Source organism: Sorghum bicolor, chromosome 10 (genome assembly GCF_000003195.3).
Source record: "Sorghum bicolor cultivar BTx623 chromosome 10, Sorghum_bicolor_NCBIv3, whole genome shotgun sequence".
Taxonomy (NCBI): Eukaryota; Viridiplantae; Streptophyta; class Magnoliopsida; order Poales; family Poaceae; genus Sorghum; species Sorghum bicolor.
This window is the reverse complement of record NC_012879.2, coordinates 57384202-57409263: the sequence shown is the minus strand read 5'-3', so window position 1 is coordinate 57409263 and position 25062 is coordinate 57384202. Positions and strand designations below refer to the sequence as shown.

At 42.5% G+C, this 25062-nt stretch overlaps 1 protein-coding gene and 1 long non-coding RNA gene across 5 annotated transcripts; both read right to left on the bottom strand.

The window, feature by feature from the left end:
* On the bottom strand, positions 210-5802 carry LOC8061620 (glutamate receptor 3.5). Of its 4 annotated transcripts, XM_021449194.1 has the most exons (7): positions 4650-4862; positions 4301-4503; positions 2176-3521; positions 1823-2100; positions 1667-1698; positions 1163-1569; positions 210-1019 (listed from the first exon to the last, which is right to left on the bottom strand). In XM_021449194.1, exons 2-7 carry the CDS (start codon positions 4311-4313, stop codon positions 471-473), a joined length of 2625 nt encoding a protein of 874 aa, XP_021304869.1. In that variant the 5' UTR covers positions 4314-4503; positions 4650-4862; the 3' UTR covers positions 210-470. The 4 variants fall into 4 exon arrangements, with proteins under 4 accessions (XP_021304869.1, XP_021304867.1, XP_021304868.1 ...); XM_021449192.1 differs by lacking the exons at positions 4301-4503; positions 4650-4862 and adding an exon at positions 5049-5797; XM_021449193.1 differs by having other exon boundaries at positions 4301-4862.
* On the bottom strand, positions 19406-20894 carry LOC110431278. The gene is made up of 2 exons (XR_002448720.1): positions 20582-20894; positions 19406-19796 (listed from the first exon to the last, which is right to left on the bottom strand). It is a non-coding gene; the product is annotated as an uncharacterized LOC110431278 (long non-coding RNA).

The following is a 25062-nucleotide window of genomic DNA, read 5'->3' as shown; positions in this document are numbered from 1 at the left end:
AGGCGATATGCATGCATGCCTTTGCTCATATATGGCAAGAAAGTTCTCATGGATTATACTTAATATAACATACTAAGAAAAACTGTTCTTTAATCTTTATGTCTCTCCGCTCTCCAACAACTTCTCTAGATCTTGTTTGGCATTTTGGACATTTAAAACCCATTCAAAAATATGTTTGTTAGAGATGCAAATGGAAAAGAGAAACACTATGCACAGCTTGAAAAAGAATTTAATTGCCATGGACAATTGTTTAGTATAGAAACCGTGTATATCTGAGACGAAATTCTAATCACCCTGATAAAAAATGGTTTCGTAGATCATCCTACTGCAACAACAAATCCTTTTTGTTTGAAGCTAGTTAGATTATCATACTATATATGTTTTGAGGAGAGAGAACCTAATTCAGTATGTTATCTGTATATGTGCTTCAATGCTTTGCCTTCTGAAGGACTGAAGTTGGAAAGTATGCTCTATGCTGAAGCCACTGCATGAGCATCTGAGGATCCTGCAGCTTGGTTATCTTTATCTGAGGATCCTGCAGCTTGGTTATCTTTCTCGCTTAATCTTCGTTTCATCGTTCTCTTAATTTCCTCCTCCTTCTTGTCGACAAACTGTATAATCTCTTTGAAGCTGCCAAGGCGTGATGGCTTCCGCTGTCTTTCCACAGCATCAGTGGCAGCAGCAGCAGCAGCAGCAACATCTGCGGCTGCTGCAGCAGCTGCAGCTGTTGCTGCTGCACTGGGCTCACCAGCGGCTTCAGAATTGGAGTACTTGTTATACTGCCAGCATATCCGTATGAAAAACACTACCAGAGCCAAGAGACATATCAGGGCACACGCGAGGAAAAGGCCCCAAAAGCTTCCGAGGCCAAGCCTGGTTGCTCCCACTTCGCTGTCATCAGAGGAGCAACTAGGCCCTGTGAACCACTCGTCGTGTATTCTCTGAAGCTGGCCACTCTCTGAGAGTTGAAGGATGGCTGTCGACAAGTCTGCAGCAAGGGGGGAGTCTCTCTTGAATGCCTGTAAAGAACAATGGAGAAGAATAATTATTTCAATTACTGTATCAAACAGGGATTTATGCTTCCATGAGATGAAATGGGAGGAGTGACCGAAACAAGGTGAACAAATACAGAAAAAAATTGAAATAAGAATGAGGAACGTACAAAGCCCCATCCCTCCTTGGTGAACTCCTGTCCTACTATTCTGAAATTGCAGTGGTATGACAGGAAGATCTCAACATATGGCATCTCATCAACAATTGCAGCAACACCGCCGTCTTTTGGTCCACGTTTAAGGGCATCAGCATACTCCTGGATTGTATTTAGTGGTACCAATCGATACTCAGGAATGTTGAGCTCATCAATCAGGTAATTTTTGGTAAATTTTCCATCCTGATATCCAATAGGTAAACCACTTGAAACCAAACTGTCGATTCCAGTTATTCCTGTTGCGAGCTGTTGGACTGTGAGGATTGACGTCAAGCTAGCAGTATAACTTGAGTTGATGATCAGCACAACGAACAACCATATGATCAACACAAACCGCCCTAGCGCACTTACAGTGTTCTGTCCTGCAGTGAGATTCTCATCAAGATGTTTCCATCCAGACAGGGAAAGGATCGTGGACGAATTAAGCATAATATCATGTGATGGATCTAGCAGACTTACTGTGTGAAAAGAACATTGTTGAGAAGCTAAACCTGAAATATAATAATGAAATGTCAGTCAATTAGAAAAAAATCACCAATAAAATAATGAATTTCGACCCAAGCTTCGACTTGGTAACCCAGGATAAAATACATTCCTATGTAGCCAGAAGCATACCAAAATATTGTTATAAGTTGTCGTCGTGGAGAGCCTCGAAACTCCTCATTACTCCGATGTTCAAGAATCCAAACAACTATCCCCACAAAAATAAAAAGAGCACCTGTTACACACCACATCTCCAACGTGAACGGTTTAAGGAAAGCCCAGGCACTTGAAGTTGCTTGTTTCACTGGTGCTACTATCACAAGCCCTGACTCAATATAAGGCTGTGTGAATTCTGCAATCTTTGTTCTGTTTCTCACAATAGCAAAGTCGCCTACAGCTGCATCAAGGGACTAAATGAAATGAAAACAAATCAGAGGACTGACAACAAAATGGTAACATACAACGAAAAAAGAATGAGAACATACATTGGCGGCAACCATATTAATAATGGCATCATAGTTAGGATTCTTTCTGCCATCCCCAACTGTTATGAATTGGCATGGAACTGGGTAAGGAAGCAATTTAACTGCTGCATTGAATATATCAATGCAATAACCAGTCACATTATCAGGGCCCTTTCCACCTGCCACTAATTCCTTAAAGCTTGGTTTGATTGGGACACCAACCCTTAGAGGCTGGCCATTGTTCGGGAAAACCCACCCCTTAGGAGTAGTGGTGGAATCACCGGGCCAAACCACATTGTGGAGCCGCTGGACAAGTGAAGAAGTATTTGGTGGCTTCTGATACAAAATTTCAGGAGGAGCAACAGAGAGGCCTGAGTAATTGGACCAATAGCCAATCAACCGGGATTCAGAACCACCGAGGTTTAGGATGTCATATGCTGGGTGTACCAAATTGCGATCTGAATTAAATTGGACTGGACCAGTTAGGCCTGTAAAATTTGTGAGCAGAAGTTGCTGTAGCATCTGCTCACCACCATCAAATATCTTGAGAGTTGATAGATGCAAAGTGCTGCCATTAGAATCATGCAACATTGGATCTGGAGAAAAGTTGATCTGCTGCCCACTATTGAGAAATTGATCGATACCACGAGCAACAGCCCAAACTGAGTCATAAGCATAAAAACCATAAGAGTTCAAGCCATAAGTAATACTTCTATTACGAGCTGCATTATTCCATTTAGATATGAACTTTTTCTTGGCATCAGATTCAGGAGTGTGCTGGCGAAGAACAATTAGTCCCTGAAGATGACTCATATCTTTACGATCTCTAGGCATTGAGGAATCCAAGACAGCAGCTAGCCAATCAGTTACTATCCAGACATAGCCACTGGCCATCATTTGGAGCTTGTTAGCAACAGAAAATATTCTCATCCCTGTGTCAGGATTGACATGCACAACCATGACCCTTGATTCCATCATATTTGCTTTAAACAGTACATCGTTGATCACATCTGTATTTGAATTTGGAGGAATGGCTGCTTTATATGAAATCCTTGCCCTCTTTGCTGCAAGCGCATCACCAAGGGCGGACACACCACCTCGCCCATAATCATCATCAACGAATATAGCAGTCACCTCTTTCCACTGATAGTAATCAACAATGCTAGCAACGGCATTCATTTGGAAGTAGTCACTTATGGTTGTCCTGATGAAGTACGGATACTCTGATGCAGAAAGAGTTGGATCTGTAGCCGCAAATGATAGAAGAGGTACATGTAGCTCATTAACAACATGGGAGATGACATGGCCTATCCCAGAGGATTGCGGGCCAATAACAGCAACCACATTTCTTTCCATTAGCTGCAATGCTGAAATCAAGTAAAATTTTCATGAATCAGTCCAAGTGAGCAGCAGGTACAGCTGATTAATCAAAGTTTTCACTTCTGTATGTTTTTATTCTGCTTATACGATCTAACTTCCTAAAACTTGACTCATGTTAATCAAACTTTCTTATATGTGACAAAAACAGGAAAACTAGTGTTGCTTCACAGAAAGAGGAGCAGTCTTCAATATATGACACAAGAAAGAAAAAGGAATCTGGCATGAGAAGAAAGTGAAGGCTCAGATGCCCCTTAATTGTTGAGGCACGTCTCTTGCACCATACAGAATACCACAAGAGATTTCATATGTTGTGCCATTTGTGGTACCACTGTACCGGTATGCTTTTCGTCTGTTTCTCGTCTATTACCAGGACAGTATGGTTAGCAAAACTCTCAAGAAAGGACAGCGTCATCATAATTTCAAGTAGCAGTTGCTTTCTTCATTTCCAGTTTAAACATTACCAAATCATCTCATGAGATACGAGGCAGGCAATTATTGCATTTAGACTAATAAGGGAGGACTGGCAAGTATAAATAATGAGCAAGAGGGCACCTTGACCTTAGTTCAGACAGATAAAGACACTCAACCAATAATAATACACTGAAAGGAATGTCTCTTGGCAGTCAACACTTAGGTCCTAGAAATATGGGTTACCTAATCCAAGAGGGACTCTCAAACAGAAAAAAAAACAGTCCAACAGTGGTAACTCAATTAAACTGCGAATTGAATGAGTTTTCAGAAACAAAAATGGATGAAGCGAACATACTTTCTTCCTCCATGTGCCAAAAGACTCGATACTGCAAAAGAGGACGGATAAAAAGCAACAAAGCAAGGCTACTAATAAGTATTACTGTATAATTACTAATTAGTAACTATCAACGTGCAGCATTCTGAATCAAGTATGGCTCCCACTTTGTTTCTTTAAGGGCGTGAAGATTGCAGATCAATATTTTACAAGGCCCGCCACACCTAGAACACATGCACAAGTCAGATTCTGCTGGCATCGTCTCCACCACTATCATGTATCAACTATCAAGGAGGCTTATTATGCTTAAATTGTCGGAGGGTAAAGGTTCTTAACAAACATCTAAAGAAGTCCAGAAATGAGCACTCACACGTTACTCTGTTTGGTTACCCTCTTTTTGCTTGGTGCTAGCGCTAAAGCTGGAATTTTTTCTTCGTGGTCACCACTTCACTTTTGTGAATAGTTGGAACTGTAGGTCGAATCATTCCAATGGAAAGAGAACAGTTCGGGCTAATTTAGCAGCCCCTGATCACTCGGATTAGCAAACAAACATTTATTCTGCACGGCTGACCTCCAATCAAAACCATTGCTCTTCTTTTTTTTTTTCCCAGACAAAAAGAAAAGGCAAAATTAAGAATAAGAAAACAAAATCGGTATTCTAAGTTTAATCTTCTTTGCACTGGAAATCAATCACTAATAGTACGTACTAAGATGAGCAGCCGAGAAGACTAGCCAGACGGGAAGCAAAGAGGAGGAAGAGGAGGCCAACCTTCGATGGTGCCAAGAAAGCCGCTGCAGTTGGTGTCCTGGAACAGCAAGCTGAGGTGTGTGCCCGCGAGGACGGTGCGGTCGGCGTTGACGTCGTCGACGGCGAGCTCCATGGCGAGACGCGCGGCGCGGCCAATGGTGGAGTCGTAGGTGAAGAGCGCGCCCACGGCCACCTCGCTGGGCGGCGCCGCCGCCGCCGTGACCGTGGGCACGGCCACGGCCACGGCGAGCAGCGCCAAGCGGCGGAGGAGCATCGCCCGGAGCGCGCCCATTGAATGGGCCTACGTAACCCAGAGCAGCCGAGGCGACGAGGCGGAGCCTCACTTCATTCAGGCCTCCACCGCCGGATGAGTCGGCGCTGGAGCAAGAGCACCTGGCGCCGTCGTGAGCCGGAATCTTGGGGCGGGTCGCATCGGGTGGGCGGGTTCTTGGAGCAATGCGCGGCAGGGGGGGTTCGGCAAGGGGGCTTGGTTTGGTTTGGTTTCTCACGGCCGGCCGGCCGGCCAAACTTGGAGGGTGATGGGAGCCTGGGAGGACCTGGGCACCTGGCCTGGCGGATGAAAGAGTGCCACCGTCGGAAGGGAAAAGCAAGATGCTGTGAGTGTGTGGGGGAGGTGGTGGCCAGACCAGGTGGGCAGGGCACCAAGAGGATGACAAGCCGGACTCTCTCTGCTCTCCCTCTCTGGCTCTCTCTTCCTCCCACTGGAACAGGAAAGGAAAGGATTACAGGTCAGGAAGATGGACGAAAGCTCGACGGGCGACTGCCGTATCAGGATTCCGATTCACAGCAGCCAGCTACGTACCTACGACGCGTCCAAGGCTCCTCCGTTGCGTGTCCCGGCGACAGCAACGCCGGCCGGTTACGTATCGATCGGTTGGCGCCAACATGTGCTTCACGCTGGCATGGATGCGTGGCATTCGCAGTCACGTTGGCAGCCAGCCTCGGCGCGACCGCGACGGAGAGTCCGACGCCCCGAGCGCAACACGCGATGCTTCAGACGTATCGCAACCACAATTCCAGAGCTCGTCATGATGATCAAGGCGGAGGCGGAACAGCGGGGGCGAATGCAGGTACGAAAAACTTATAGAGTTCGGCGTCGGGGTAACTAGCTTCCACCTTTTCTTCAATGTAATTCCTAGAGTGTCCGGCTAGCCCAGAGTGTACCGAACTTTTTCACTTCTTAATATAAAGATACACAACCCTTTTACGTATTCGAGAAAAAAACAATATTCTTCTCTCATGACATTTCTAAATTTTAGCGAAACTAACGCGGGAGAGGGCAGAGCATAATGTTGCGCAGTCACTCACGGGGCTCATTAGCCAGTCAACAGCGTCGGAGGGAGGGAAGGAAGGCGTAGACAGGGAGATATTTTTGCAAGGAATGGTATAGATACTATAGGAGACGTACGGTCGGCGGGCGATTTGCAGCCATGGAATTGGAATGAATGGAAGAATTGAATAGGATGACGATGATGATGGATCGATCATGCATTGGCATTGTCGAGGATGGATTTATTCGAGTGGTACGCGACAAGGAAAGGCGAAAAGGATGATGACTGACGAGGCAGAGCAGGGGCAGGAAGGCCTTCACGTGTCGAAATCGTGCCCCTTTATTCCGTTTCAGCACACTGTTCAGGATCTTGTCACTGGTACACAAATACACAGTACTAGGAGTAGCCATGGATGGACGGTGGACTTTTGATCGATCTGCTGATGATGAGCAGTACATCAATCGTCAGGATTCCTTGCTCCAGCTCCAAGGGACGAGCAGCTTTTCAAAAACTAACCAGAACTAGCAATAAGTTACTTGCTCTGATCACAAACACATCTCTTTTTTTTTCCCCCAAGATTAAAAGTTCGCCCCCGAAATTCAAAAAAAAGTTCTCCCCCGGCCCAATGTGTGTTCCACACTCACCAGCAAGTTTATTACGCCGGATTCATGAAATTTGGCAAGTATTATAAAAGGCCTAGCTAGACGAGCAAAGCTTCCATCACTTTCAGAATAGCCAATGTCAGTCCGGCATCGACCTAGCTAGACCTGCCTAATAAAAGGCCTAAAGCCACATGGCTCTCCATCAGGCAAGTTGGAACCGCCGGCAGAAATCTCTGTTTTTTTTTACATAATGGAAATATCAGTATAATTTGAATCAAAAAGAAAATTCTCTGTATAATTTCCATAGAAAATCAAAGGAGTTAGGATTTCAATGCGTTAACTGACGTACATTTCATCGTAAATTATTAGCATCTTTTTATCAAACATTTCAAATAGCCTTGTTTAGTTCCAAAATTTTTGGCAAAATGTGTATAGTATCAATTTTGTTTGTATTTGACAAATATTGTCCAATCATGGACTAACTAGGCTCAAAAGATTCGTCTCGTCAATTTCGATCAAACTGTGTAATTAGTTTTTATTTTCGTCTATATATAATACTTTAGGTATACATCTAAAGATTCGATGTGACGGGGAATCTGTAAAATTTTTTGGAAGTAAACAAGGCCTAAATATACGTAATTCTTGTACGTTACCGTTGGCGTCACATGCGCAGCTGGCAGCTAGGAAACTGACAAATGCTCACGTCCAAATCACTTCGCTTGGACACGATCATGCATGGCACTAGAAAATAAAGTAGTACCTCAAAACTGTAAAGACAAAAGATAAACATTCGCTTCAATCTGATTTTATATTATTGACTGGTTTTGTCGGGAGACGTTCTCTCACGTGACTACCCATGATGAAGTCATGATATAGACGGACTACACAAAAGCTTAACGGGATTTGCGTATATAATATCTTTTTTTCGCGATGAGGCCATTCACCCGTATTTCATTAAGAAGGAAAACGTTTATAGAGAAAACAACAAAGCACGCCGGCGAGCAGCCAGCGAGACAACAAGTAACAACCTAGCTACTGGAGTGCAACAAACAGAGATTACAAAGCAGGGTTCAAAAGCGACAGTAGCTGAGGCAAGACAGAGAAGCAAACGAAGCCGGCCGCCACCCAAACTTGCACCTCACACAGGAGCTTTGAGAGAAGTTGCTGGACATTACAGATTTCTTGGTTGAAAGTTCTGACATTTCTCTCTTTCCACAGGATCCAAACGACAAGTAGCACCAAGCAGTCGAATGCCGGCCGTAAATCACCTTGAAGGGCTAGCCTGCTGCGCAGCCACCAGTCGACGAGTTGGCTGTCCGGCACCGGCACTAGCGCAGAGACGCCAAGGGGCACAAGAACTGCAAACCAGATCTCTCTGGCCAGTACACAGCCGGCTAGTAGGTGGTCACATGTGTTTAGCCTCTTGTCCGCAGAGTACACAAGTATCATGAGCCTGCAAACCATGTCTTTTCCGTCGATCGGCCGTTCATAGTCTTTGGTGAACCGCAAGCCAGAAGAAGAACTTGACACGAGCTGGGGCCTTCGTCTTCCAAAGCTCTTTAGCTCCCGGCAGCGACGTGGAGCCTGCAAAAAAGGTCATGTAGGCTGATGATGCCGAGTAGGCGCCGTCTGTGTTCCAATGAAGCGATCCTCCCGTAGCGGTTCCAGGACAATGCCGCGCAGAATGTTCCAGACTCTAAGGTACTGGCACAGCACTTGCACCGTTGGCGCCCCTGTGATATCCCTTATCCATCGATCCTAGAAGAGGCCGTCCCGGACTGACTTTTTCTTCCCGGACGCTGAGATGGCCGCGAAGAGGTTAGGAGCGTATCTGCAAAGAGGACCGACCACAGTCCACGAATCAGTCCAGAGACGCGTGGATGCCCCATCGCCAACAGCTACCCGCATACTAGCGGATGCCATGGCTGCGACCTCCTTCTCGACCTTGCACGGGAGCTTCAACCAGGTTGCCTGCGGAGATGTCCTCGCCAGCCACTCCCAACGCAGGCGTAGCGCAAAACCGAAGAATCTGAGGTCCAAGACACCTAGGCCTCCCAAATGTTTTGGCCTGCACACGATTGGCCAAGCCACTTTGCACTTCCCAGCTACTACGGTTGAGGTCCCGGCCCAAAGGAATGCACGCCGTCGCTTGTCTATCTGGTCCATGGCCCACGCAGACAAACAGCAGGCGATGCTTGTGTGTACAGGTATGACGAGAGTGTCACCTTGGTTAATATTCGGCTAAAAATATGTTGGATAACCATACTAACATACTTGCTAGCAAAAACAACAATGTTTAATTTCATCCCATTATGAAATTAGTCTAGGGTTCTCACCTATTCATTGAAGAAAATATTCATCACACAATATGGACAAAATAGCAGTAGGCACAACTAGTCCCTATCAGTTGTTAATTGTTATCACATCAACCCTTGCTAGTACAGTTGGAAGTGATCTGTTGCAACTAGTTATGTCTAATTATGTTTTGACATAACTAGTTGCGGCAGATTACTTCCATGACATAACTAGTTGCAGTAGATCACTTCTGTAGTTGCAACCAAAAATCCCATAAACAAGAAAAACACCTAAATCAGGATAAAAACCACGGGACAAGCTAGCTAAAAGTTTTCTTCCACTCATCTCTAGATAGCACTAGAGGCAACCATATATCAACATACAACATATCTTGGACAACAACAATAAAGTTTAAAGGTGCTACTTAGGGAGTGGAAAGACTTCACTAAATAATGGTAGAACTCAGATTAGAGGCGCCAAGGATGTGGATCTGAAGCTTCACAACTTCAGGGACAAATTCTTTTGATCTATTGCAAGATCTCATATCTAATCTCACTCTTTTCTATCTCTTTTCTTTCCTTTCTCATGGGCAAAGAGCAAGAGGCTGAACTAAGGCTATGTTGTTCGTCACTCATATACAATAGTAGTTGCATCTCAAAATTTCATTCTTAGAGAGTTGACGGGTGAGGCCGACATGGGCGCCATTGTGTAAGTGCAATCAAGCCCTATTGTGGGTTTTGATGTTAATGACAACAAAATTAGAGGACTAACAAGTTTTATCGAGTTAATGAGCAGGGGATCAAACTATGGAAATGATGTACAGGTTGCTGGTATTCTGAAAACATGTTTGAGCTGATCCAAACTCAAGGACGTGTTACTTCGTTTTATTTTCTTTATTTGAGTTTAGGAAAAGTCGTACTATAAAGAAGAATTCTAGAATTGTTGGTCAACTGTGCAACCAGATGCTCATCTTCACAAAACAACATTCTCTTTCTTAGCCAAAGCAGCACGCAAAACAGTTTCTTTCTTGACCTGCTCTGGCCAGGGCGGCAGTGCCGCCCTCTTCTGACCGTTGGGACCCAGGGGAGGTCTATACCTCTGGACGCTCCTCACAACGGTCATCACGGACCTTAGACGACTTATCTCTTGCTCAGACAGACCAGAGCTCTCTCTCTCTCCTCCATTGTTGCTCTCCATCCCTCAAGCAATCTTTGATTCCAACCGTCAATCCTTGAGAGAAAAGGCAGCAAAACTCGATTGGAGAGTAGATCCACTGCTTCCCAAAGTCTAAGAGCATTTGGTTCATGTTTGGTCGGCGGTTCTAGGGTTTGTTACTCTTGGAGCTTGCTCCTAGCCGGCTAGGCGTCGCCCATGAGCTTGCCCTCTTGTGTGGCAGCCTTGGGAGGTTTGTAAATTTGTTTTGCAGCTAAGAAATCACCCCTCACTTCAAGAGTTCACACTCTTGGCTTGAGAACGAGGGTAAGGCAAGCCTTTGTGGCAAGCCTAAGCCTTTTGTGGCTTCCTCAACAACGTGGACCTAGGCAAGCCTTTGTGGTGAGCTGAACCATGGGATAAATCTCTGAGTCTTGTGTGCTTCTTGCAGATTATATCTCAAGTTTTACTCTTCTAGGGTTTGGTGGCCCGATCTAGTCTTGAGAGACTTTTCTGTGGTATTCAATCTTCGTACTGGATTTTATCCTTGTTTTGCAGGATTGTGTTCTTCACTATCTAAGTTAACTTCCTGCAAAGTTTACCTTCTTCGGTACTTTATTTGAAGGTCGGCAGTGCCGCCCTGGAAGGCCGGTAGTGCCGCCCTCTGTTCTAACAGAGTTTTGAGTTAAATTTTTACAGGCCTATTCACCCCCTCTTTAACTTCCAGGAGATCCTACAAGTGGTATCAAAGCCTCGTTACTTCAGATACGCTTCACCGCGTGAAGTATGGAAGTTGGAAGAGGTTTAAGATCCGCCCGAGAGCCAAAGGATGATGATGTGCTTGTCGAGGATATGCAAGCAGCGGTAGTGAGATGTCACTATCCACAGCAAGCAATGCCACCCTCAAAGATGACAAGACCACCGATGCGGAAAGAAAGAAAGAAGAGCGAGAAGAGAAGCAAGGAGAAAAGCAAAAGAAGAACAACAAAAGCATGATGAGAAGCTGAAGAGAAAAGAAGAAAGAAAGCGCATACGCGAAGAAAGAGCAAAAAGAAGGGCTGCAAGAACAAAACAAGAAGAAAGAAAGACATATGATGCTTCTTCTAGTGAGCTATCTAGTAGCTCGGAAGATGGTGATGATGATGCATCGTATCACGTTTCCAAGGAACAAGAGAAGAACAAGAAAAAGGCAAACAAAGACAAGGAGAGCAACAACAAGAAGAAATATTCAGCCGTATCCTTTAATTATTCTTACTTGACTAATCGTGACCGCAAGTCTTTCATTAACGTGCCCGCCGGGAAGTTGCCTCATTTCGATGGGACAAACTTTGCCAAGTGGAAGCACTTGATGAAGGCTTATCTTATCGGTCTTCACCCCGGTCTTTGAGAAATTGTGTGTAGTGGATTTCAAGCACCGGAGAACCCTGAAGAGCCAACAAATGAAGAGCTAGCTGCTGTCCACCTCAACGGACAAGCCACAAGCATTCTCCTTAGTGCTCTAGATGGAAATGAGTACAATAGAGTGATGAATGTTGATGTGGCAAAACAGATTTGGGAAACCTTGCATCTTGCACATGAAGGTGTAGACAAAGTGAGAAGAGCCAAAATTGACCTATTGATGGCTAAGCTAAATAGGTTTGTGATAATTGATGGAGAAGGTCCTCAAGAGATGTTTGATAGATTGATGACCTTGGTTGGTAAAATTAGAGGGTGTGGTTGTGAAGAGCTTGATGATCACAAGGTGGTGAAAATCATGTTGGAAGCATACTCACCAAGAAATGAGACCGTAGTCACCTTGATTATGGATAAGAAAAAGTTTGAGCACTTCACACCAAATGATGTGCTTGGAAGATTGTTGACTTTTGACATGCAAAGAGAAGAAGCAAATGAAAGAAGGAAGCTCGGTGAGCTGCAAGCAAAACTAGATGGCATGAAGATTAAAGAAGTTGCTCTTAAAGCCAACAAATCAAGCAAGAAAGGAAGCTCAAACAAGATCAAGGACAGCAAGCAAGCATCAGTTAGTTAATCCAAGGAACCAAAACAAATGCAAACAAGAGAGGACACAAGCTCATCTTCAAGTGAAGAAGAAGAAACACAAGGGGCTGATTTCAAGAAAATTGATGACATGGCTTTATTTATAAGGAAGTATCACAAGGGGCTGAAGCAAAAATGGATATAAAGTTGTCCAAAGAAAATTTCCAAACAAGAAAAAGAGAACTTGCTATAATTGTGGCAGCACCGATCACTTTGTTGCCAAGTGTCCTTATGAGAAAAAGGAGGATAACTACAAGAGGGACAACACGAGAGAAGGCAAGCATGAATACAAGAAGAAAAATAAGCAATTGGGAGAAGCACACATTGGACATGAGTGGGATTCAAAGAGTCAAGTGATGAGGATATGAAAGTTGCAACCTTGGCGATTCAAGGATCATCTTCAACACCGAAGCTCTTCTCCAACATGTCTGATGACGATGATCATATCTCCCCTCACATTTGTCTCATGGCAAAGGGTGAGAAGGTAAAAAATAAATCCAAATCCTCTCCAATTCCTAGTGATAAATCAAGTAGTGAACTTAGTGAAAGCTCTAGTGATGATGATCTTAGTGACAATGATGAGTTCGTTCAAATAACAAGAAAGTTAGATCCTAAGACCAAAATATTCATCACTAAACTATTGGAGGATTTAGAGAGTGTGCGTGCTGAGCTAGCAACAAGAGATGATGATTTACTTGAGCAAGAAAATATGTACATTGCTTGTAAGGAAGCTCTTGTGTTGGAGAGAAGTGAGGTGGACTCATTGACCAAGGTCTTGACCGAGGAACAAAGAGAACATGCTCTCACAAAGAAGGCAAATATTGCACTCAACGATAAGTATTGTGTCTTAAAGGAAAAGCACAACAAACTTGAGAAGCAATATTATCTTCTTTTGGAGAGCAACTCACAGCCCTCTAATACAAATGGCACCTCTAATTCCTCCACTAGTCTAAAATGTGAAACTTGCCACAACATTGACAAAAATACTCATGTTGCTAACCTTATGAACATATGTGAAATGAGAAAAGAGATCTCAAGATTAAATGTTGTGATTAGTGAGAAGTGCAACAAGGTTAGTAGTGACAAGGAAAATTCATCAAAGAAAGCACAATACAAGGATGGAAGACATCCCTATATAAAGGATGGACTTGGTCTAAAGAAAGGAGCCAAGACAAATGGAAGAAAGGTAATAAATGGATATGAGTGTGTGAAATTTACTAGCAAAGGAAAAATGGGTACAGAACAGCCTGCACAGAAGGTGACACCATGGTTGCCCCAAGCAGCACTACCAGCCAAGGGCGGCAGTGCCGCTGTGAAGGGCGGCAGTGCCGCTCCCCACAGAAAAGGGAAGGCATACCTCCTATGCTAGTAACAAGTCCAAGAAGCATATGTCCCAGCAGGAGAAAAAGATTCTGAAGCCAAGAGATTCAATCTGGGGCACACCAAGCAAGCTTAAGTATCAACCCAAGGCACAAATATTTCGACAAAGCTTGAACTCTAGTTTTGTGTTGAAAAACAACAGCAAAGGGGAAGTGATTGCCAAGTATATTGGCAAGGACAGAAATATTTATCTTCACACCTCTATTTGGGTTCCTAAGATTCTTGTGACTAACATGAGAGGCCCCAAGAATGATTGGGGACCTAAAACTAGCAACTAAACTTGTTTTGCAGGCATACTTCTCCGGTGGATCAAGTTGGGTGCTTGATAGCGGCTGTACAAATAACTTGACCGGAGAAAGGAGTATGTTTTCATCATATTCCCCAACAACAAATTCCAATGACAACATTGTTTTTGGTGATAACTCAAAAGGGGAAGTGATAGGTCTTGGTAAAGTAGCTATATCACTTGATCATTCTATTTCAAATGTCTTACATGTTGATTCGTTGAGTTACAATTTGCTGTCCGTTTCTCAACTATGTGAAATGGGATACAATTGTCTCTTTACGGATAAAGGTGTGGAAGTCTTCAAGAGGGAGGATGCCTCTATTGTCTTTACGGGTCGGTTGAAAAATAAACTTTACCTTGTTGACTTCAGCAAGAGTGAAACCAAGATTGAGACCTGTTTAGTGGCAAAATCCAGCATGGGTTGGCTATAGCATCGCCAACTAGCTCATGTTGGGATGAGGAATTTGGCCAAACTCTTGAAAGACAACCACATCCTTGGACTAACAAATGTTAGTTTTGAAAAAGATAGGATATGTAGCGCTTGCCAGGCCGGAAAACAAGTAGGTGTACCTCACCCACCAAAGAGCATAATGACCACCACTCAACCCTTGGAGTTGATACACATGGATCTCTTTGGACCGGTCACCTACCTAAGCTTTGGGGGTAACAAATATGGATTAGTAATTGTTGATGATTATTCACGTTTCACTTGGGTGTTCTTTGTCTATGATAAGTGCCAGGTACAAGACAAGGTGAAAACCTTTGTCAGACGAGCACAAAAGGAATTTGGTCTTCCAAGCAAGAAAGTAAGAAGTGACAATGGGACCGAATTCAAAAACACTCAAGTTGAAGAGTTTCTTGATGATGAAGGCATCAAGCATGAATTCTCAACCGCGTACACCCCACAACAAAATGGTGTGGTAGAGAGAAAGAATAGAACACTTATCGACATGGCAAGAACTATGCTTGATGAATACAAGACGTCGGATATATTTTGGTGTGAGGCCATCAACACTGCTTGCCATGCTATCAATAGCCTCTATCTACACAAGAAACTCAAGAAGACTTCATATGAGCTTCTCACCGGTAACAAACCCAAGGTGTCCTACTTTAGAGTGTTTGGGTGTAAATGCCTCATACTAAACAAAAGACCCAAAACCTCTAAGTTTGCACCTAAAGTAGATGAAGGATTTCTTCTTGGCTATGGATCAAATGAGCACGCCTATCGAGTCTTCAACAAAACTCTAGGTAGAGTTGAAGTGTCGATAGATGTGACGTTTGATGAATCTAATGGCTCTCAAGTGGAGCAAGTTGATCTAAGTGTTGTAGGAAAGGAAGATCCACCTTGTAAGGCAATCAAGCAAATGTCCATCGGTGACATTAGGCCACTGGAAGGACAAGTCTCAGAAGAGGAGGATCCACCAGCTGTTGCTGCACAAATTTCCGCTGACGTACTCAACAAGGATGTGCAACACACACGTGCTGGAAATCAGCAGGGCGGCAGTGCCGCACCTAAGGGCGGCAGCAGACCCTCCTGCTTCTACATCACAAGTTGAAGGAATCAACCTAGAGCCTATTTTTGAACAAGTAGAAGCTGAAGATTCAGAGGAGCAGAAAAGGCTTGATGAATATCCAAGACTTGTTACACCTGATATGTTTCTGACTCCCTTTTCAATTTTTCCTCGCGAGGTTGTCCTTGGTTATGAGACACCTCTTTGAAGGAACCAAAGAAAGATTTTGATTTTTAGAGAAATTTTTATCTTTCAAATATTCTTACCAAGAAAAGGTGGATGTGTATAAATAAGATGGTGATACATAGAGCAAAACAAAAATAATCCCAATTTGGTTAAATTCTATTTGAAGATATCAGAGTCATCCACCAGTCCTACATTAGAGATCCATACTACCAGATTAAGCCATTCTAAAAGTTTATTATCGACCATAGCCCTTCTAAAAGAGATGTTTAGATGGCTTGTGGCCATCACTTTTGATACAATTTCGTGAGGTTCCCGCACTATATTATACAAGGCAGGATACCTATCTTTTAGAGACTTATCTCCTACCCATGTGTCGTCCCAAAACCTCGTTTTGGCCCTACCTTTAATATCAAAGTAGCCTTTAGCCAACACCTCAACCTTGATTTTCATAAGTCCTCTCCAAAAGTGTGAATCATGGGGTTTGGCCGGTTAGTTTCTATATATATATATATATATATATATATATATATATATATATATATATATATATATATATATATATATATATAGTATATTCAACAGCTAGCTACAAAATAAGTTATTTTGTAGCCACCTCCATTTACGATAATTTTATATACTAATTTACGATAACATGTACACATATTTACGATAGTTGGGTTATTATAACACATGGGGATATTTACCGAAATGTTATAGTAAACCACTTAGTAAGGAGTTACTATAATCTTGTAAATTAATATAGTAATTATTGTAACTCAAAGTGGCTACAAAATAAGTTATTTTGTAGCCAGCTACAGAGTAATAGTTATATATATAACTTGTCTCGAAATATCATTTGCTTTCTTATTTATATAGCTATTAGCCTCCTCCATGTCTGTCTAGCTACAACAGATGAGAACAATGCAATACATAGTCAACTACAACAAACGCCTTGAACAATGAATGGGCTAGAGAACCTTATTACCAGCCATGTTTGAGAGGAATTCATGCATGATAATCCCTCCTCATTTTCAAGGAATCAAACCCCTGATGCAAGACGTAGCTTTTTTCATGTGGTTTCTTTGGCTCTACATCTTTTCCAAATCGGTCAAGGCAAGGGAGGCACCGAGCCATTAGTTTGTGACATGGTGCCAAGAGCTTGATTTCATGGGTGTATGATCCAGACACAAGTCTTGCTCTGGTAGCGCTCATTTTTTTAGTTGGACACAGTATGGTGCATGGTTTGTAGACATAGATGATGGTTAAGAAAATAGAGTGGTCCAAGAAAAGAAAATTAACTGTAATTGTATGCGATTGATGACCTGTTTGGCATGGCTCTCCTTCTAGTGCATTTGTAGCAATATCTTTGTTTATTTAGTTAAGCTATTTGTTCTTTCCATATAAAATACACAAGGAGCCGATGAATTTATGTTTTTTGGGTTTCACCGGCTCTGGAGTACTGCCTTGTTTAGTTGGCAAAAATTTTCAAGATTCCCTGTCACATCGAATTTTTGGTCGTATGCATGGAGCATTAAATATAGACGAAAATAAAAACTAACTGTACAGTTTACCTGTAATTTGTGAGATGAATCTTTTGAGCCTAGTTACTCTATGATTGGATAATGTTTGTTAAATAAAAACGAAATGCTACAGTAGTCAAAAAACAAAAAATTTTGCAAACTAAACAAAGCCTACATCTTGGGAGCCACCACAGGAGTTGTGCTGCCCTCCGCGCCACTATCGCTGGCGGTGAAGCTGACCGACAAGCTGCCGTTCCGGGGGCTACCCGTGCTCTGCCCCTGCACGTGCGCGGGCGCCGCCGCTGCCACGTCGATGTCATCAGGCGCGAACAGGTCGTCGTCGTACACGCCGGTCACAGCTGCCACGGCGGCGGCCTTGGAAAGAGGCACGTGCCATGACTGCATTCGCTCGCTCCGTGGCCATCGCCTCTGCGGATATCGTTTTCGAGGACGAGTGGCTCGCCGTCATCGACAACCCCGCCGGCGTGTACTGCGATGTCCTCCTCACGTCCTTCCCTTGCCCTGCCGTCTCAGGTAAAAGAAAATATTGAACTTACAAAGAATCTGATTTTAGGTGACAATGGCACTGCTACAGTTGCAAAATGCGATTCTGCATAGCTCATTGCTTGTGATCTCGTATGTTGGTCATCCAGTGTCAGTGATATTGATGATTTGGATGATGAAATTGACGGATTTTAGGTAGCTTGTGATCTGTATGCAATAGAACGCTGTCTTATGTATTTTTTTTTTGTCAATGCTTGCTTTAGTTTGGATTTTAGGTGGAATATATAAAATACTCCCTCCATCCCAAATTGTAAGTCGTTTGACTTTTTTTACCCCAAGTTTGACCATTCGTCTTATTCAAAAAAATTTGTACAAATATAGTCAAATTTAAGTCATTCTTAAAGAACTTTTATTAATAAATCAATACACAACAAAAAAAGTGATATTTTTTACAAAACTTTGAATAAGACGAGTGGTCAAACTTGATATTAAAAAAGTCAAACGACTTACAATTTAGGATGGATTGAGTATATATGGCCAACAAGTGCATATACAAGTTAATTCTGTACTGTATCATCGTTTTATATAATGATGTATATGATTCATCAATTACTTAATTCTTGAAGAAGAAAAGGATATGTGGATTGGAATCAGGGTGACCTTGCTTTAATTTGGAGCAGACTTATCCAAGCTAGGATGGATATCTGGCAGAAAGCAATTCAGAGATGTCATATTTCCTTTATCACCACTTGGGCACTTACTGATTGCAAAAGCTGGAACATCGCAGGACCTTGCTTTCCTTGTTGGAGAGGTTGATCCTATATCTGTATATTTATCTCCTCCCACATTGATCAGATCGGTTATATATATATATGATGGAAAGGTGATTCCTGTCTTGCTAGTTCTTTGTCATGCTATGGTATACATGGCTTTCACAACTCGAGAGATGACGACAATGATAGCGAACTTAGAAGTTCCAAGATGATGACAATGATAGCGAACTTTTGCATCTGTTCAATTGCTGTGGGATTGCTCCCAGTTATATGCTTGTGGCACCTAGAAGCACTACCAGTTCTCTTTTGTAACGGCTACTGAACTTGTGGGTGCTCCTGGGATACCTTCCAGGCTTATAAGCATTTGAAATTGCTTGGATTTTTCATTGGAAGATTTGGTGTTCCTTGAACAATGAAGCATAGTGGTACTTCTGACACTGATCAGAGCTTAAATAGAGTTGACGGGGCCTCTAATGACATAAGTACATGACCAAATTGCTCAGCTGTTGTGTAACCACAGAATGACAGAGTGCTGGGAAGAGCTCTTGTAATACATGGGTCATGTAATGAGAGAAACTTCGTGTTGAGAGAGTGACCGTTTACAATATCGGAATAAAAAAGGATGTGATGTTCTTTTCTCAATCTCAGTTTTTAACTTATTTCCTTCATTCTGAAAATATTGGATTTTTTCCCTCGAGAAGCTTAGATAAAATTGCAATTCTTGTCATAATACTCATCTGTGTTTACTGTTCAGTCGTCTGTGTTAAAAGAAATAAAGAACATGCTTATTGCTCATGAATTATCATTAGTTTTTGCAAGAAAAAGCCCGAGGCTTTGTCCTGATTTTTTTATGACAACCCCAGAATTGGATAACTTATGAAAACCGTGCTCTGCTACAAGAGTAACACCATACACATTCAGTTCCGGTATGTACAGTACAAAACACTCAAGCAGGAATTAGGCGTGCGCCCGCCCGCACTTTCACAAACAAAAACTTACAGATTAAGCACTAATAAAGGCTCAATGTGTGACACAGTATATTGGTAACGAGAACTCTGGCATCTATCATTTCATCTCATTTCTCACTACCAAATTCCTAACAGGGAAACACTATTTTCTCACTCAGTCTTGATCAGCTTGTTCACAATTAATGTTCTGAAGAGCCAGCGGATTGGCACTGCATTTCTGATCAGTAAAGCATGACCTCCCTTCCTCAGCCACCTTGCACAGCCACCTTCAAAATGCCAAAATATGTAAATATATATATTTCATTTTACTCCAATCTCATCATAGACATGTTGCATATTTTTTCCTTACATGCCAAAATATGTAAATATATATATTACATTTGTGTATAACAAAGATTGCAACAAATTTTAAAACTAACAGAACTTGATGAGATTGGAGTGCATTAGTAGACAACGTTTTGAACATATATATAAAAATTTATGTGCATACTCAATGGTAGTGTTGCAGACTTAGAACCTTGAGGTCTCAAGTTCGAACACTTATATGGTATTTTGTTTCTTTTTTTAATTTTATTTTCATTTCGAAGACTCGACTGGGCCGGCCTGCTGCGGCCATCTTTAGAAGTAAACAGCCTATAGCAGCTCAGCCTCAGATATTGTCATTAGTATTTAGCTATCTCCATGATCTGTAATGCAATGATCAAACTACAGTTGGCATAACCGTTCTGAAGTTATATAACTTATAATTGGGGTGAGGATACGGATTAATCAACAACTTGAACATGTTCAAGCAGGCAAATCATTTGGCTACCCAGCAAAAATTGTTTCAACTGTTGAAACGATGGTGTATCACAACACTGATTACAATCTGTAAAACTTTAAAGGCAAAATAACTCTGGCAATCAGGAATAGTTCCTAGGTGAATCGCATTGGTCCCATTTCCCCTCTTTTCTTCCATTTGCTAGTGGGAAACACATACTCTGATGTCTGATGCTTGTTACTGAAATAAAGTAATGCATATTAATAACTCCATATAAAAGAGAAGGCTTACAGAGATGTTGCTGGCACCACTGCCAGTGGCGTCGAAGCTGCAGAGCCGTAAGACGGACTCCAAAATCTCCACGGACCTGATCTGAACGAGAGCGACGGCGGGGGCGAGGCCAAGGCGATGGCTGGGGCGAGGCCAGGGCAACGGGCGGGACGGCGGGGCCGAGGGCAGGGCGGCCACTGCGGCAGGCGACGACGAGGGCTGTGTGGCTGCAGTGGTGGTGTGCGAGGAAAGAGAGCAAAGTGGCTAGGGCGAGCACGCGAACGAGATGTGTGCCATTGGGCAGACCGGCGAGTCCAGCATGAGGTCTGGGTGGTGGTGCGGGTATGGGAGGGAGAAGGCAATGCGCAATGACCATATTGTCCTTCGACAAATAAAATCAAGAAAAATACCTATTTTGTAGAAGCGATGAGAGACGACAAAAAGCGATTTCAACCATTGTAAAAGTCATACCAAAGAAATTTTTAATGCTTCACAAGTTTTGTATGTAAATGCATCATAATAATGGTGTTGGTCAATGCGGAATATACATTAGTGGGATATTCATAATCTTATTTTTTTAGGAAACTGGAAGGGCTTGCGTCCTTACAGTGCAATATTATTGAAATAAAGAACAGTTAAAGTAAAGTACAAGGCTGGATCACCCATAAAAGTTCAGGAAACAAAGAGTGTCTCAATCAACCAATTAATTAATTACTCCCTCCGTCCCTGAAAGAATCAATTCCTAGGATCCGTGCCAGTCAAAATTTTTAAAGTTTGACTAACTTTATAGAAAAAAGTAACAACATCTATAATATAAAATACGCATTATATGAAAATATATTTTATGATGAATCTAATAATACTAATTTGATACTATAAATCTTAGCATTTTTTTCTAGAAATTTGATCAAAGTTTAAAAAGTTTAACTTAGGACAACTCTAGAAATTGATTCTTTCAGGGACGGAGGGAGTAATTAATAAGGAGCGATAAGAGTGAAGGACAGGACCTTCCTCACAAGGACACGATGCAACATGCTGCTGCTAGTAAAAAGTAGGGACGAAAATCAGGGGACGTCTCTCACTCTCTCTCCCCCTGGTCGAGTTTTTTGTTTTTTATGCTTTCAAAAAAAAAAAGATCCAGATACTGCAGACTCCTAGTTATACTTTAGGCTTTTTAATGACTACAATTCAATCCCACAGCCCACAGTGCTCACTGGACAGGATAGGACGACGAATGTTCGAAAAAGTCAGAAATACCACCACAGAAATCTAACTAATTAATGACATTCAATTGGTCAAATAAATAAACAATGAGAAGTATAAAATGGATTCCAATGCCAGTTTTTCATTTTATCTTAGTACTTTTACAGTACGACAATATCATCTCCATTTTTAGCGATTTGGACATGCGCATTTGTCAGTTTCCATAGCTGCATGAACACCAATGACCATATATAACAATACTACATGATCAGTAAGCACTGCTAGTTGCCAACCCCTATCACTACTAATTTTACTGAGGCAAGAGGCAGTGATGTTCTCACCTATCACAGTCATTGAAATTTTTCTACAACATTTAGACAAAATGTTATCTCCTTCTATCTTCTCATGAACACACTATTTCTAACACCGGAGTTGCTTGTGATAGACTTGACAGGGCTGAGATGTTTCTTATAGAGAAAGGTTTAGGTCTTGAGCAATTCTAACTTTTGCTGCTCCCTATCATCATGGCCCTAGCGCCATCCAATGTCCTGGTGCCTCCCTCGCCCAGACAACGATTTCAGAAACGCGGTGAGGCAACAACAACATGAAAAAAAAACTCTAATCCTCATCAGACATCAGGTTTGGCACTGAACTTGTGATGAGAGATGAAGGTGAACAGTCCCTATAAATAAGGATCAACCGAGCAAGGGAAGTCATGAGGACCGAGTTGTTGGTGCAGAAAGTTATTACTGCAGCCCACTCATTATTCATTTGGGGGTTTTAATGACTTATGTGAGAAGTCTATATGTTTCACAAGCCTAGCCCGCAGGCCACGTATCAGTGCTTTGTCAGACGAGAACAATTGTAATGGCCGATGCAAGAATTCCAATGTGAACCTATGATACGGATACCAAATTCGAGGAAATTGATACATTGGAGTTGCAATTCCTTTGCTTTTCTAGGCGAATTATACTGAGATTTCTACCGGTTGCAACTTGCTTGAGAGTGAATATGATGCTTCAGGGGTTCAGTGTGACACTAAACAAACAAAATCATATAGGCACTTCTCTTTTTTCTCCTTTTTAATGCTTCACAGGTTTTGTTTGTAAATGCATCATAGTAATGCTGCTGGTGAATGTGGAATATACATTAGTGGGATTTTCATATCTTTAAAAAAAATCATGTTTGTGATCCAAGCAAGTAATTATTGCATCTTTTACACCCAAAAAAATATAGAAGGGCTGCAGAGATCCAATCCGAGAAGGCATGCACATTGCACAAAACAACATAAAAAACATAAGGATATCCATAGTTTACACATAATTAAGTTTTTTTTATGTGTCTGCCCTGCCTAAAGTTTTGAGTGTGTTCTGCCACTACATTCAGAGCTTTGGACATCGAATCCTAGAGCTGGGACTGTCTTTTAGAGCAAGATTGAATCCTGGAGCAATGCACTCTAGAGTTGGAACAGAGTGGACAGAGCCAGAAACAGCGAAGCGAGGCTGACAGTTCGATGGGGCTGACAGTTGTAGAACAAGAACGACTCCCGAAGCAATGCATTGTTTCACAAGCAAAGGAAAAGCAAAGAAACCTAATATATATATGTTTCACAAGCACCTAGCCAACAGGCAGCAGCTCTCACTTGAGCAGAAGAAGGGATAATAGGATTGCATGTGAAAAATGTCAGAAATTACACGTCAGTGATCTGGTTCAAAGAAATGGCGTCATGTGATCACTTAAATAAATGATGTATATATAAGAAAAGATTCAGCGCCACTTTTCTTTTGTCTTTGTAATTTAGTACACCTTCGGCCATAGAAAAGATAGATGTAATTCTAAGCCCGAGTCAAACTATATTAATTTTAATTAATTTTATAGAAAACAATATTAGCATTTATGACTTTAAACAAAAAATACCATGGTCATAGATTCCATGATTAACTTAATAAATATTTTTATAATGGTTGGAGAGCCGATAAGAAGCGATTGGTATGTCTATGGTCAGTAAACCCAGGTCATGAAAAGCGATGAGACGAGGATGAGCCTGTTCGACCTGTTGTCTGACGTCGAACTTGCTGCGGTATGTGTCACGGAGGGTTGTGGCTACCTGCCGGACGGCATGGCACCCATCCACCACGGCGCTGCACTGCCGTGGGCGCAACTTGCAGGCCGCCGCATGGACGGCCACGTGGTCACCGGCAGATGCCGCGACAGCTGTCGTCGGAGTCCCGGGAGCCGCCGCAGCGGCGGAGCGGGTGGCCAGGTGAACCCTAAGAGGAAAATATACATCTAATCTAACTATACTAATTGAATTATACACCATATACTGTTCAAAAATATTTTTTAATTATACATTTACCCTTTTACCCTTTATTAAAAAATAATTACGAAAAAAATTACCACTCCTCTATTTGGGGATCCTAATCCCCTTAATTTCGGAGGCGATGAGAGGCGACGTGACGTATATGGCCCACTTGATCATAGACTAACCAATCGTTTCCCATCACATTACTTTCATCGCCTGTCATCGCTTCTCATATTCTAAGCCCACCGACCATAGACACATTAATCGCTTCCCATCGCCTTCCAACCATTATAAAAATTCTCCTTTTATTATGTCTCATGTTTGCTGTCTAGTGTTGGTACCACCTGCGCATTGCAGTACTTTTGCCTTTTTCTTAACTTGTTTAATTTAATTTGCTTTGCGCGGAGCAGAACTAGCAATGCAACTAGTATACTTGCACCTAATCTCAGATTCTCAACTTTATAATTTGTAGTATTATTACGTGTGTACAATTCTCACCTGCCAGCAGACTAGCTGCCACTCCGTCTTTCATGCGTGCACTCATTCCTCTACTTGCCGTCCTTATATATTCTCTTCAGCTCTCCCTGGTCCCTGCGGCCATCTTCGTTTCAACTTTAGATAGCTACAAAGTCATTTTGAGCCCAATGGGATCGCAGTTTTAGCCTCTACGTCGTAGTATAGGTAAACTTTATTTGATCGGGAAGCTTGGGGGCCATCCACGCACTCCTCTTCTTCCTGGTCCCAACTTCTAAATGATAGCAAACTAGCTAACTAATTAACTAGGTCCATATATATAGAAATAGAACGCCAAGAAGAGAGCAATGCATGTCATCGATCCTTCTGTGCTTCCGTGACAATCGTGTGGCCGGGGCAATGGGCATGGGATGCATCGGGACACGCACAGCCCCACTAACCATTAGAGCATGGATTGCAGAAGCAATACCTTGTTCCTGGTGGTTCATGGTTCAGACATACACTAACCAGAGCCACCGTC

Excerpts from the sequence above, each read along its gene's own strand:
- LOC8061620 (XM_021449192.1), bottom strand. The coding sequence starts at position 5,319 with ATGGGCGCGCTCCGGGCGATGCTCCTCCGCCGCTTGGCGCTGCTCGCC. Across the intron at positions 3,522-5,048 it reads CTTTCTTGGCACCATCGAAG|CATTGCAGCTAATGGAAAGA; the intron begins GTTGGCCTCCTC and ends ACTTGATTTCAG. Across the intron at positions 2,101-2,175 it reads TTAATATGGTTGCCGCCAAT|TCCCTTGATGCAGCTGTAGG; the intron begins GTATGTTCTCAT and ends CATTTCATTTAG.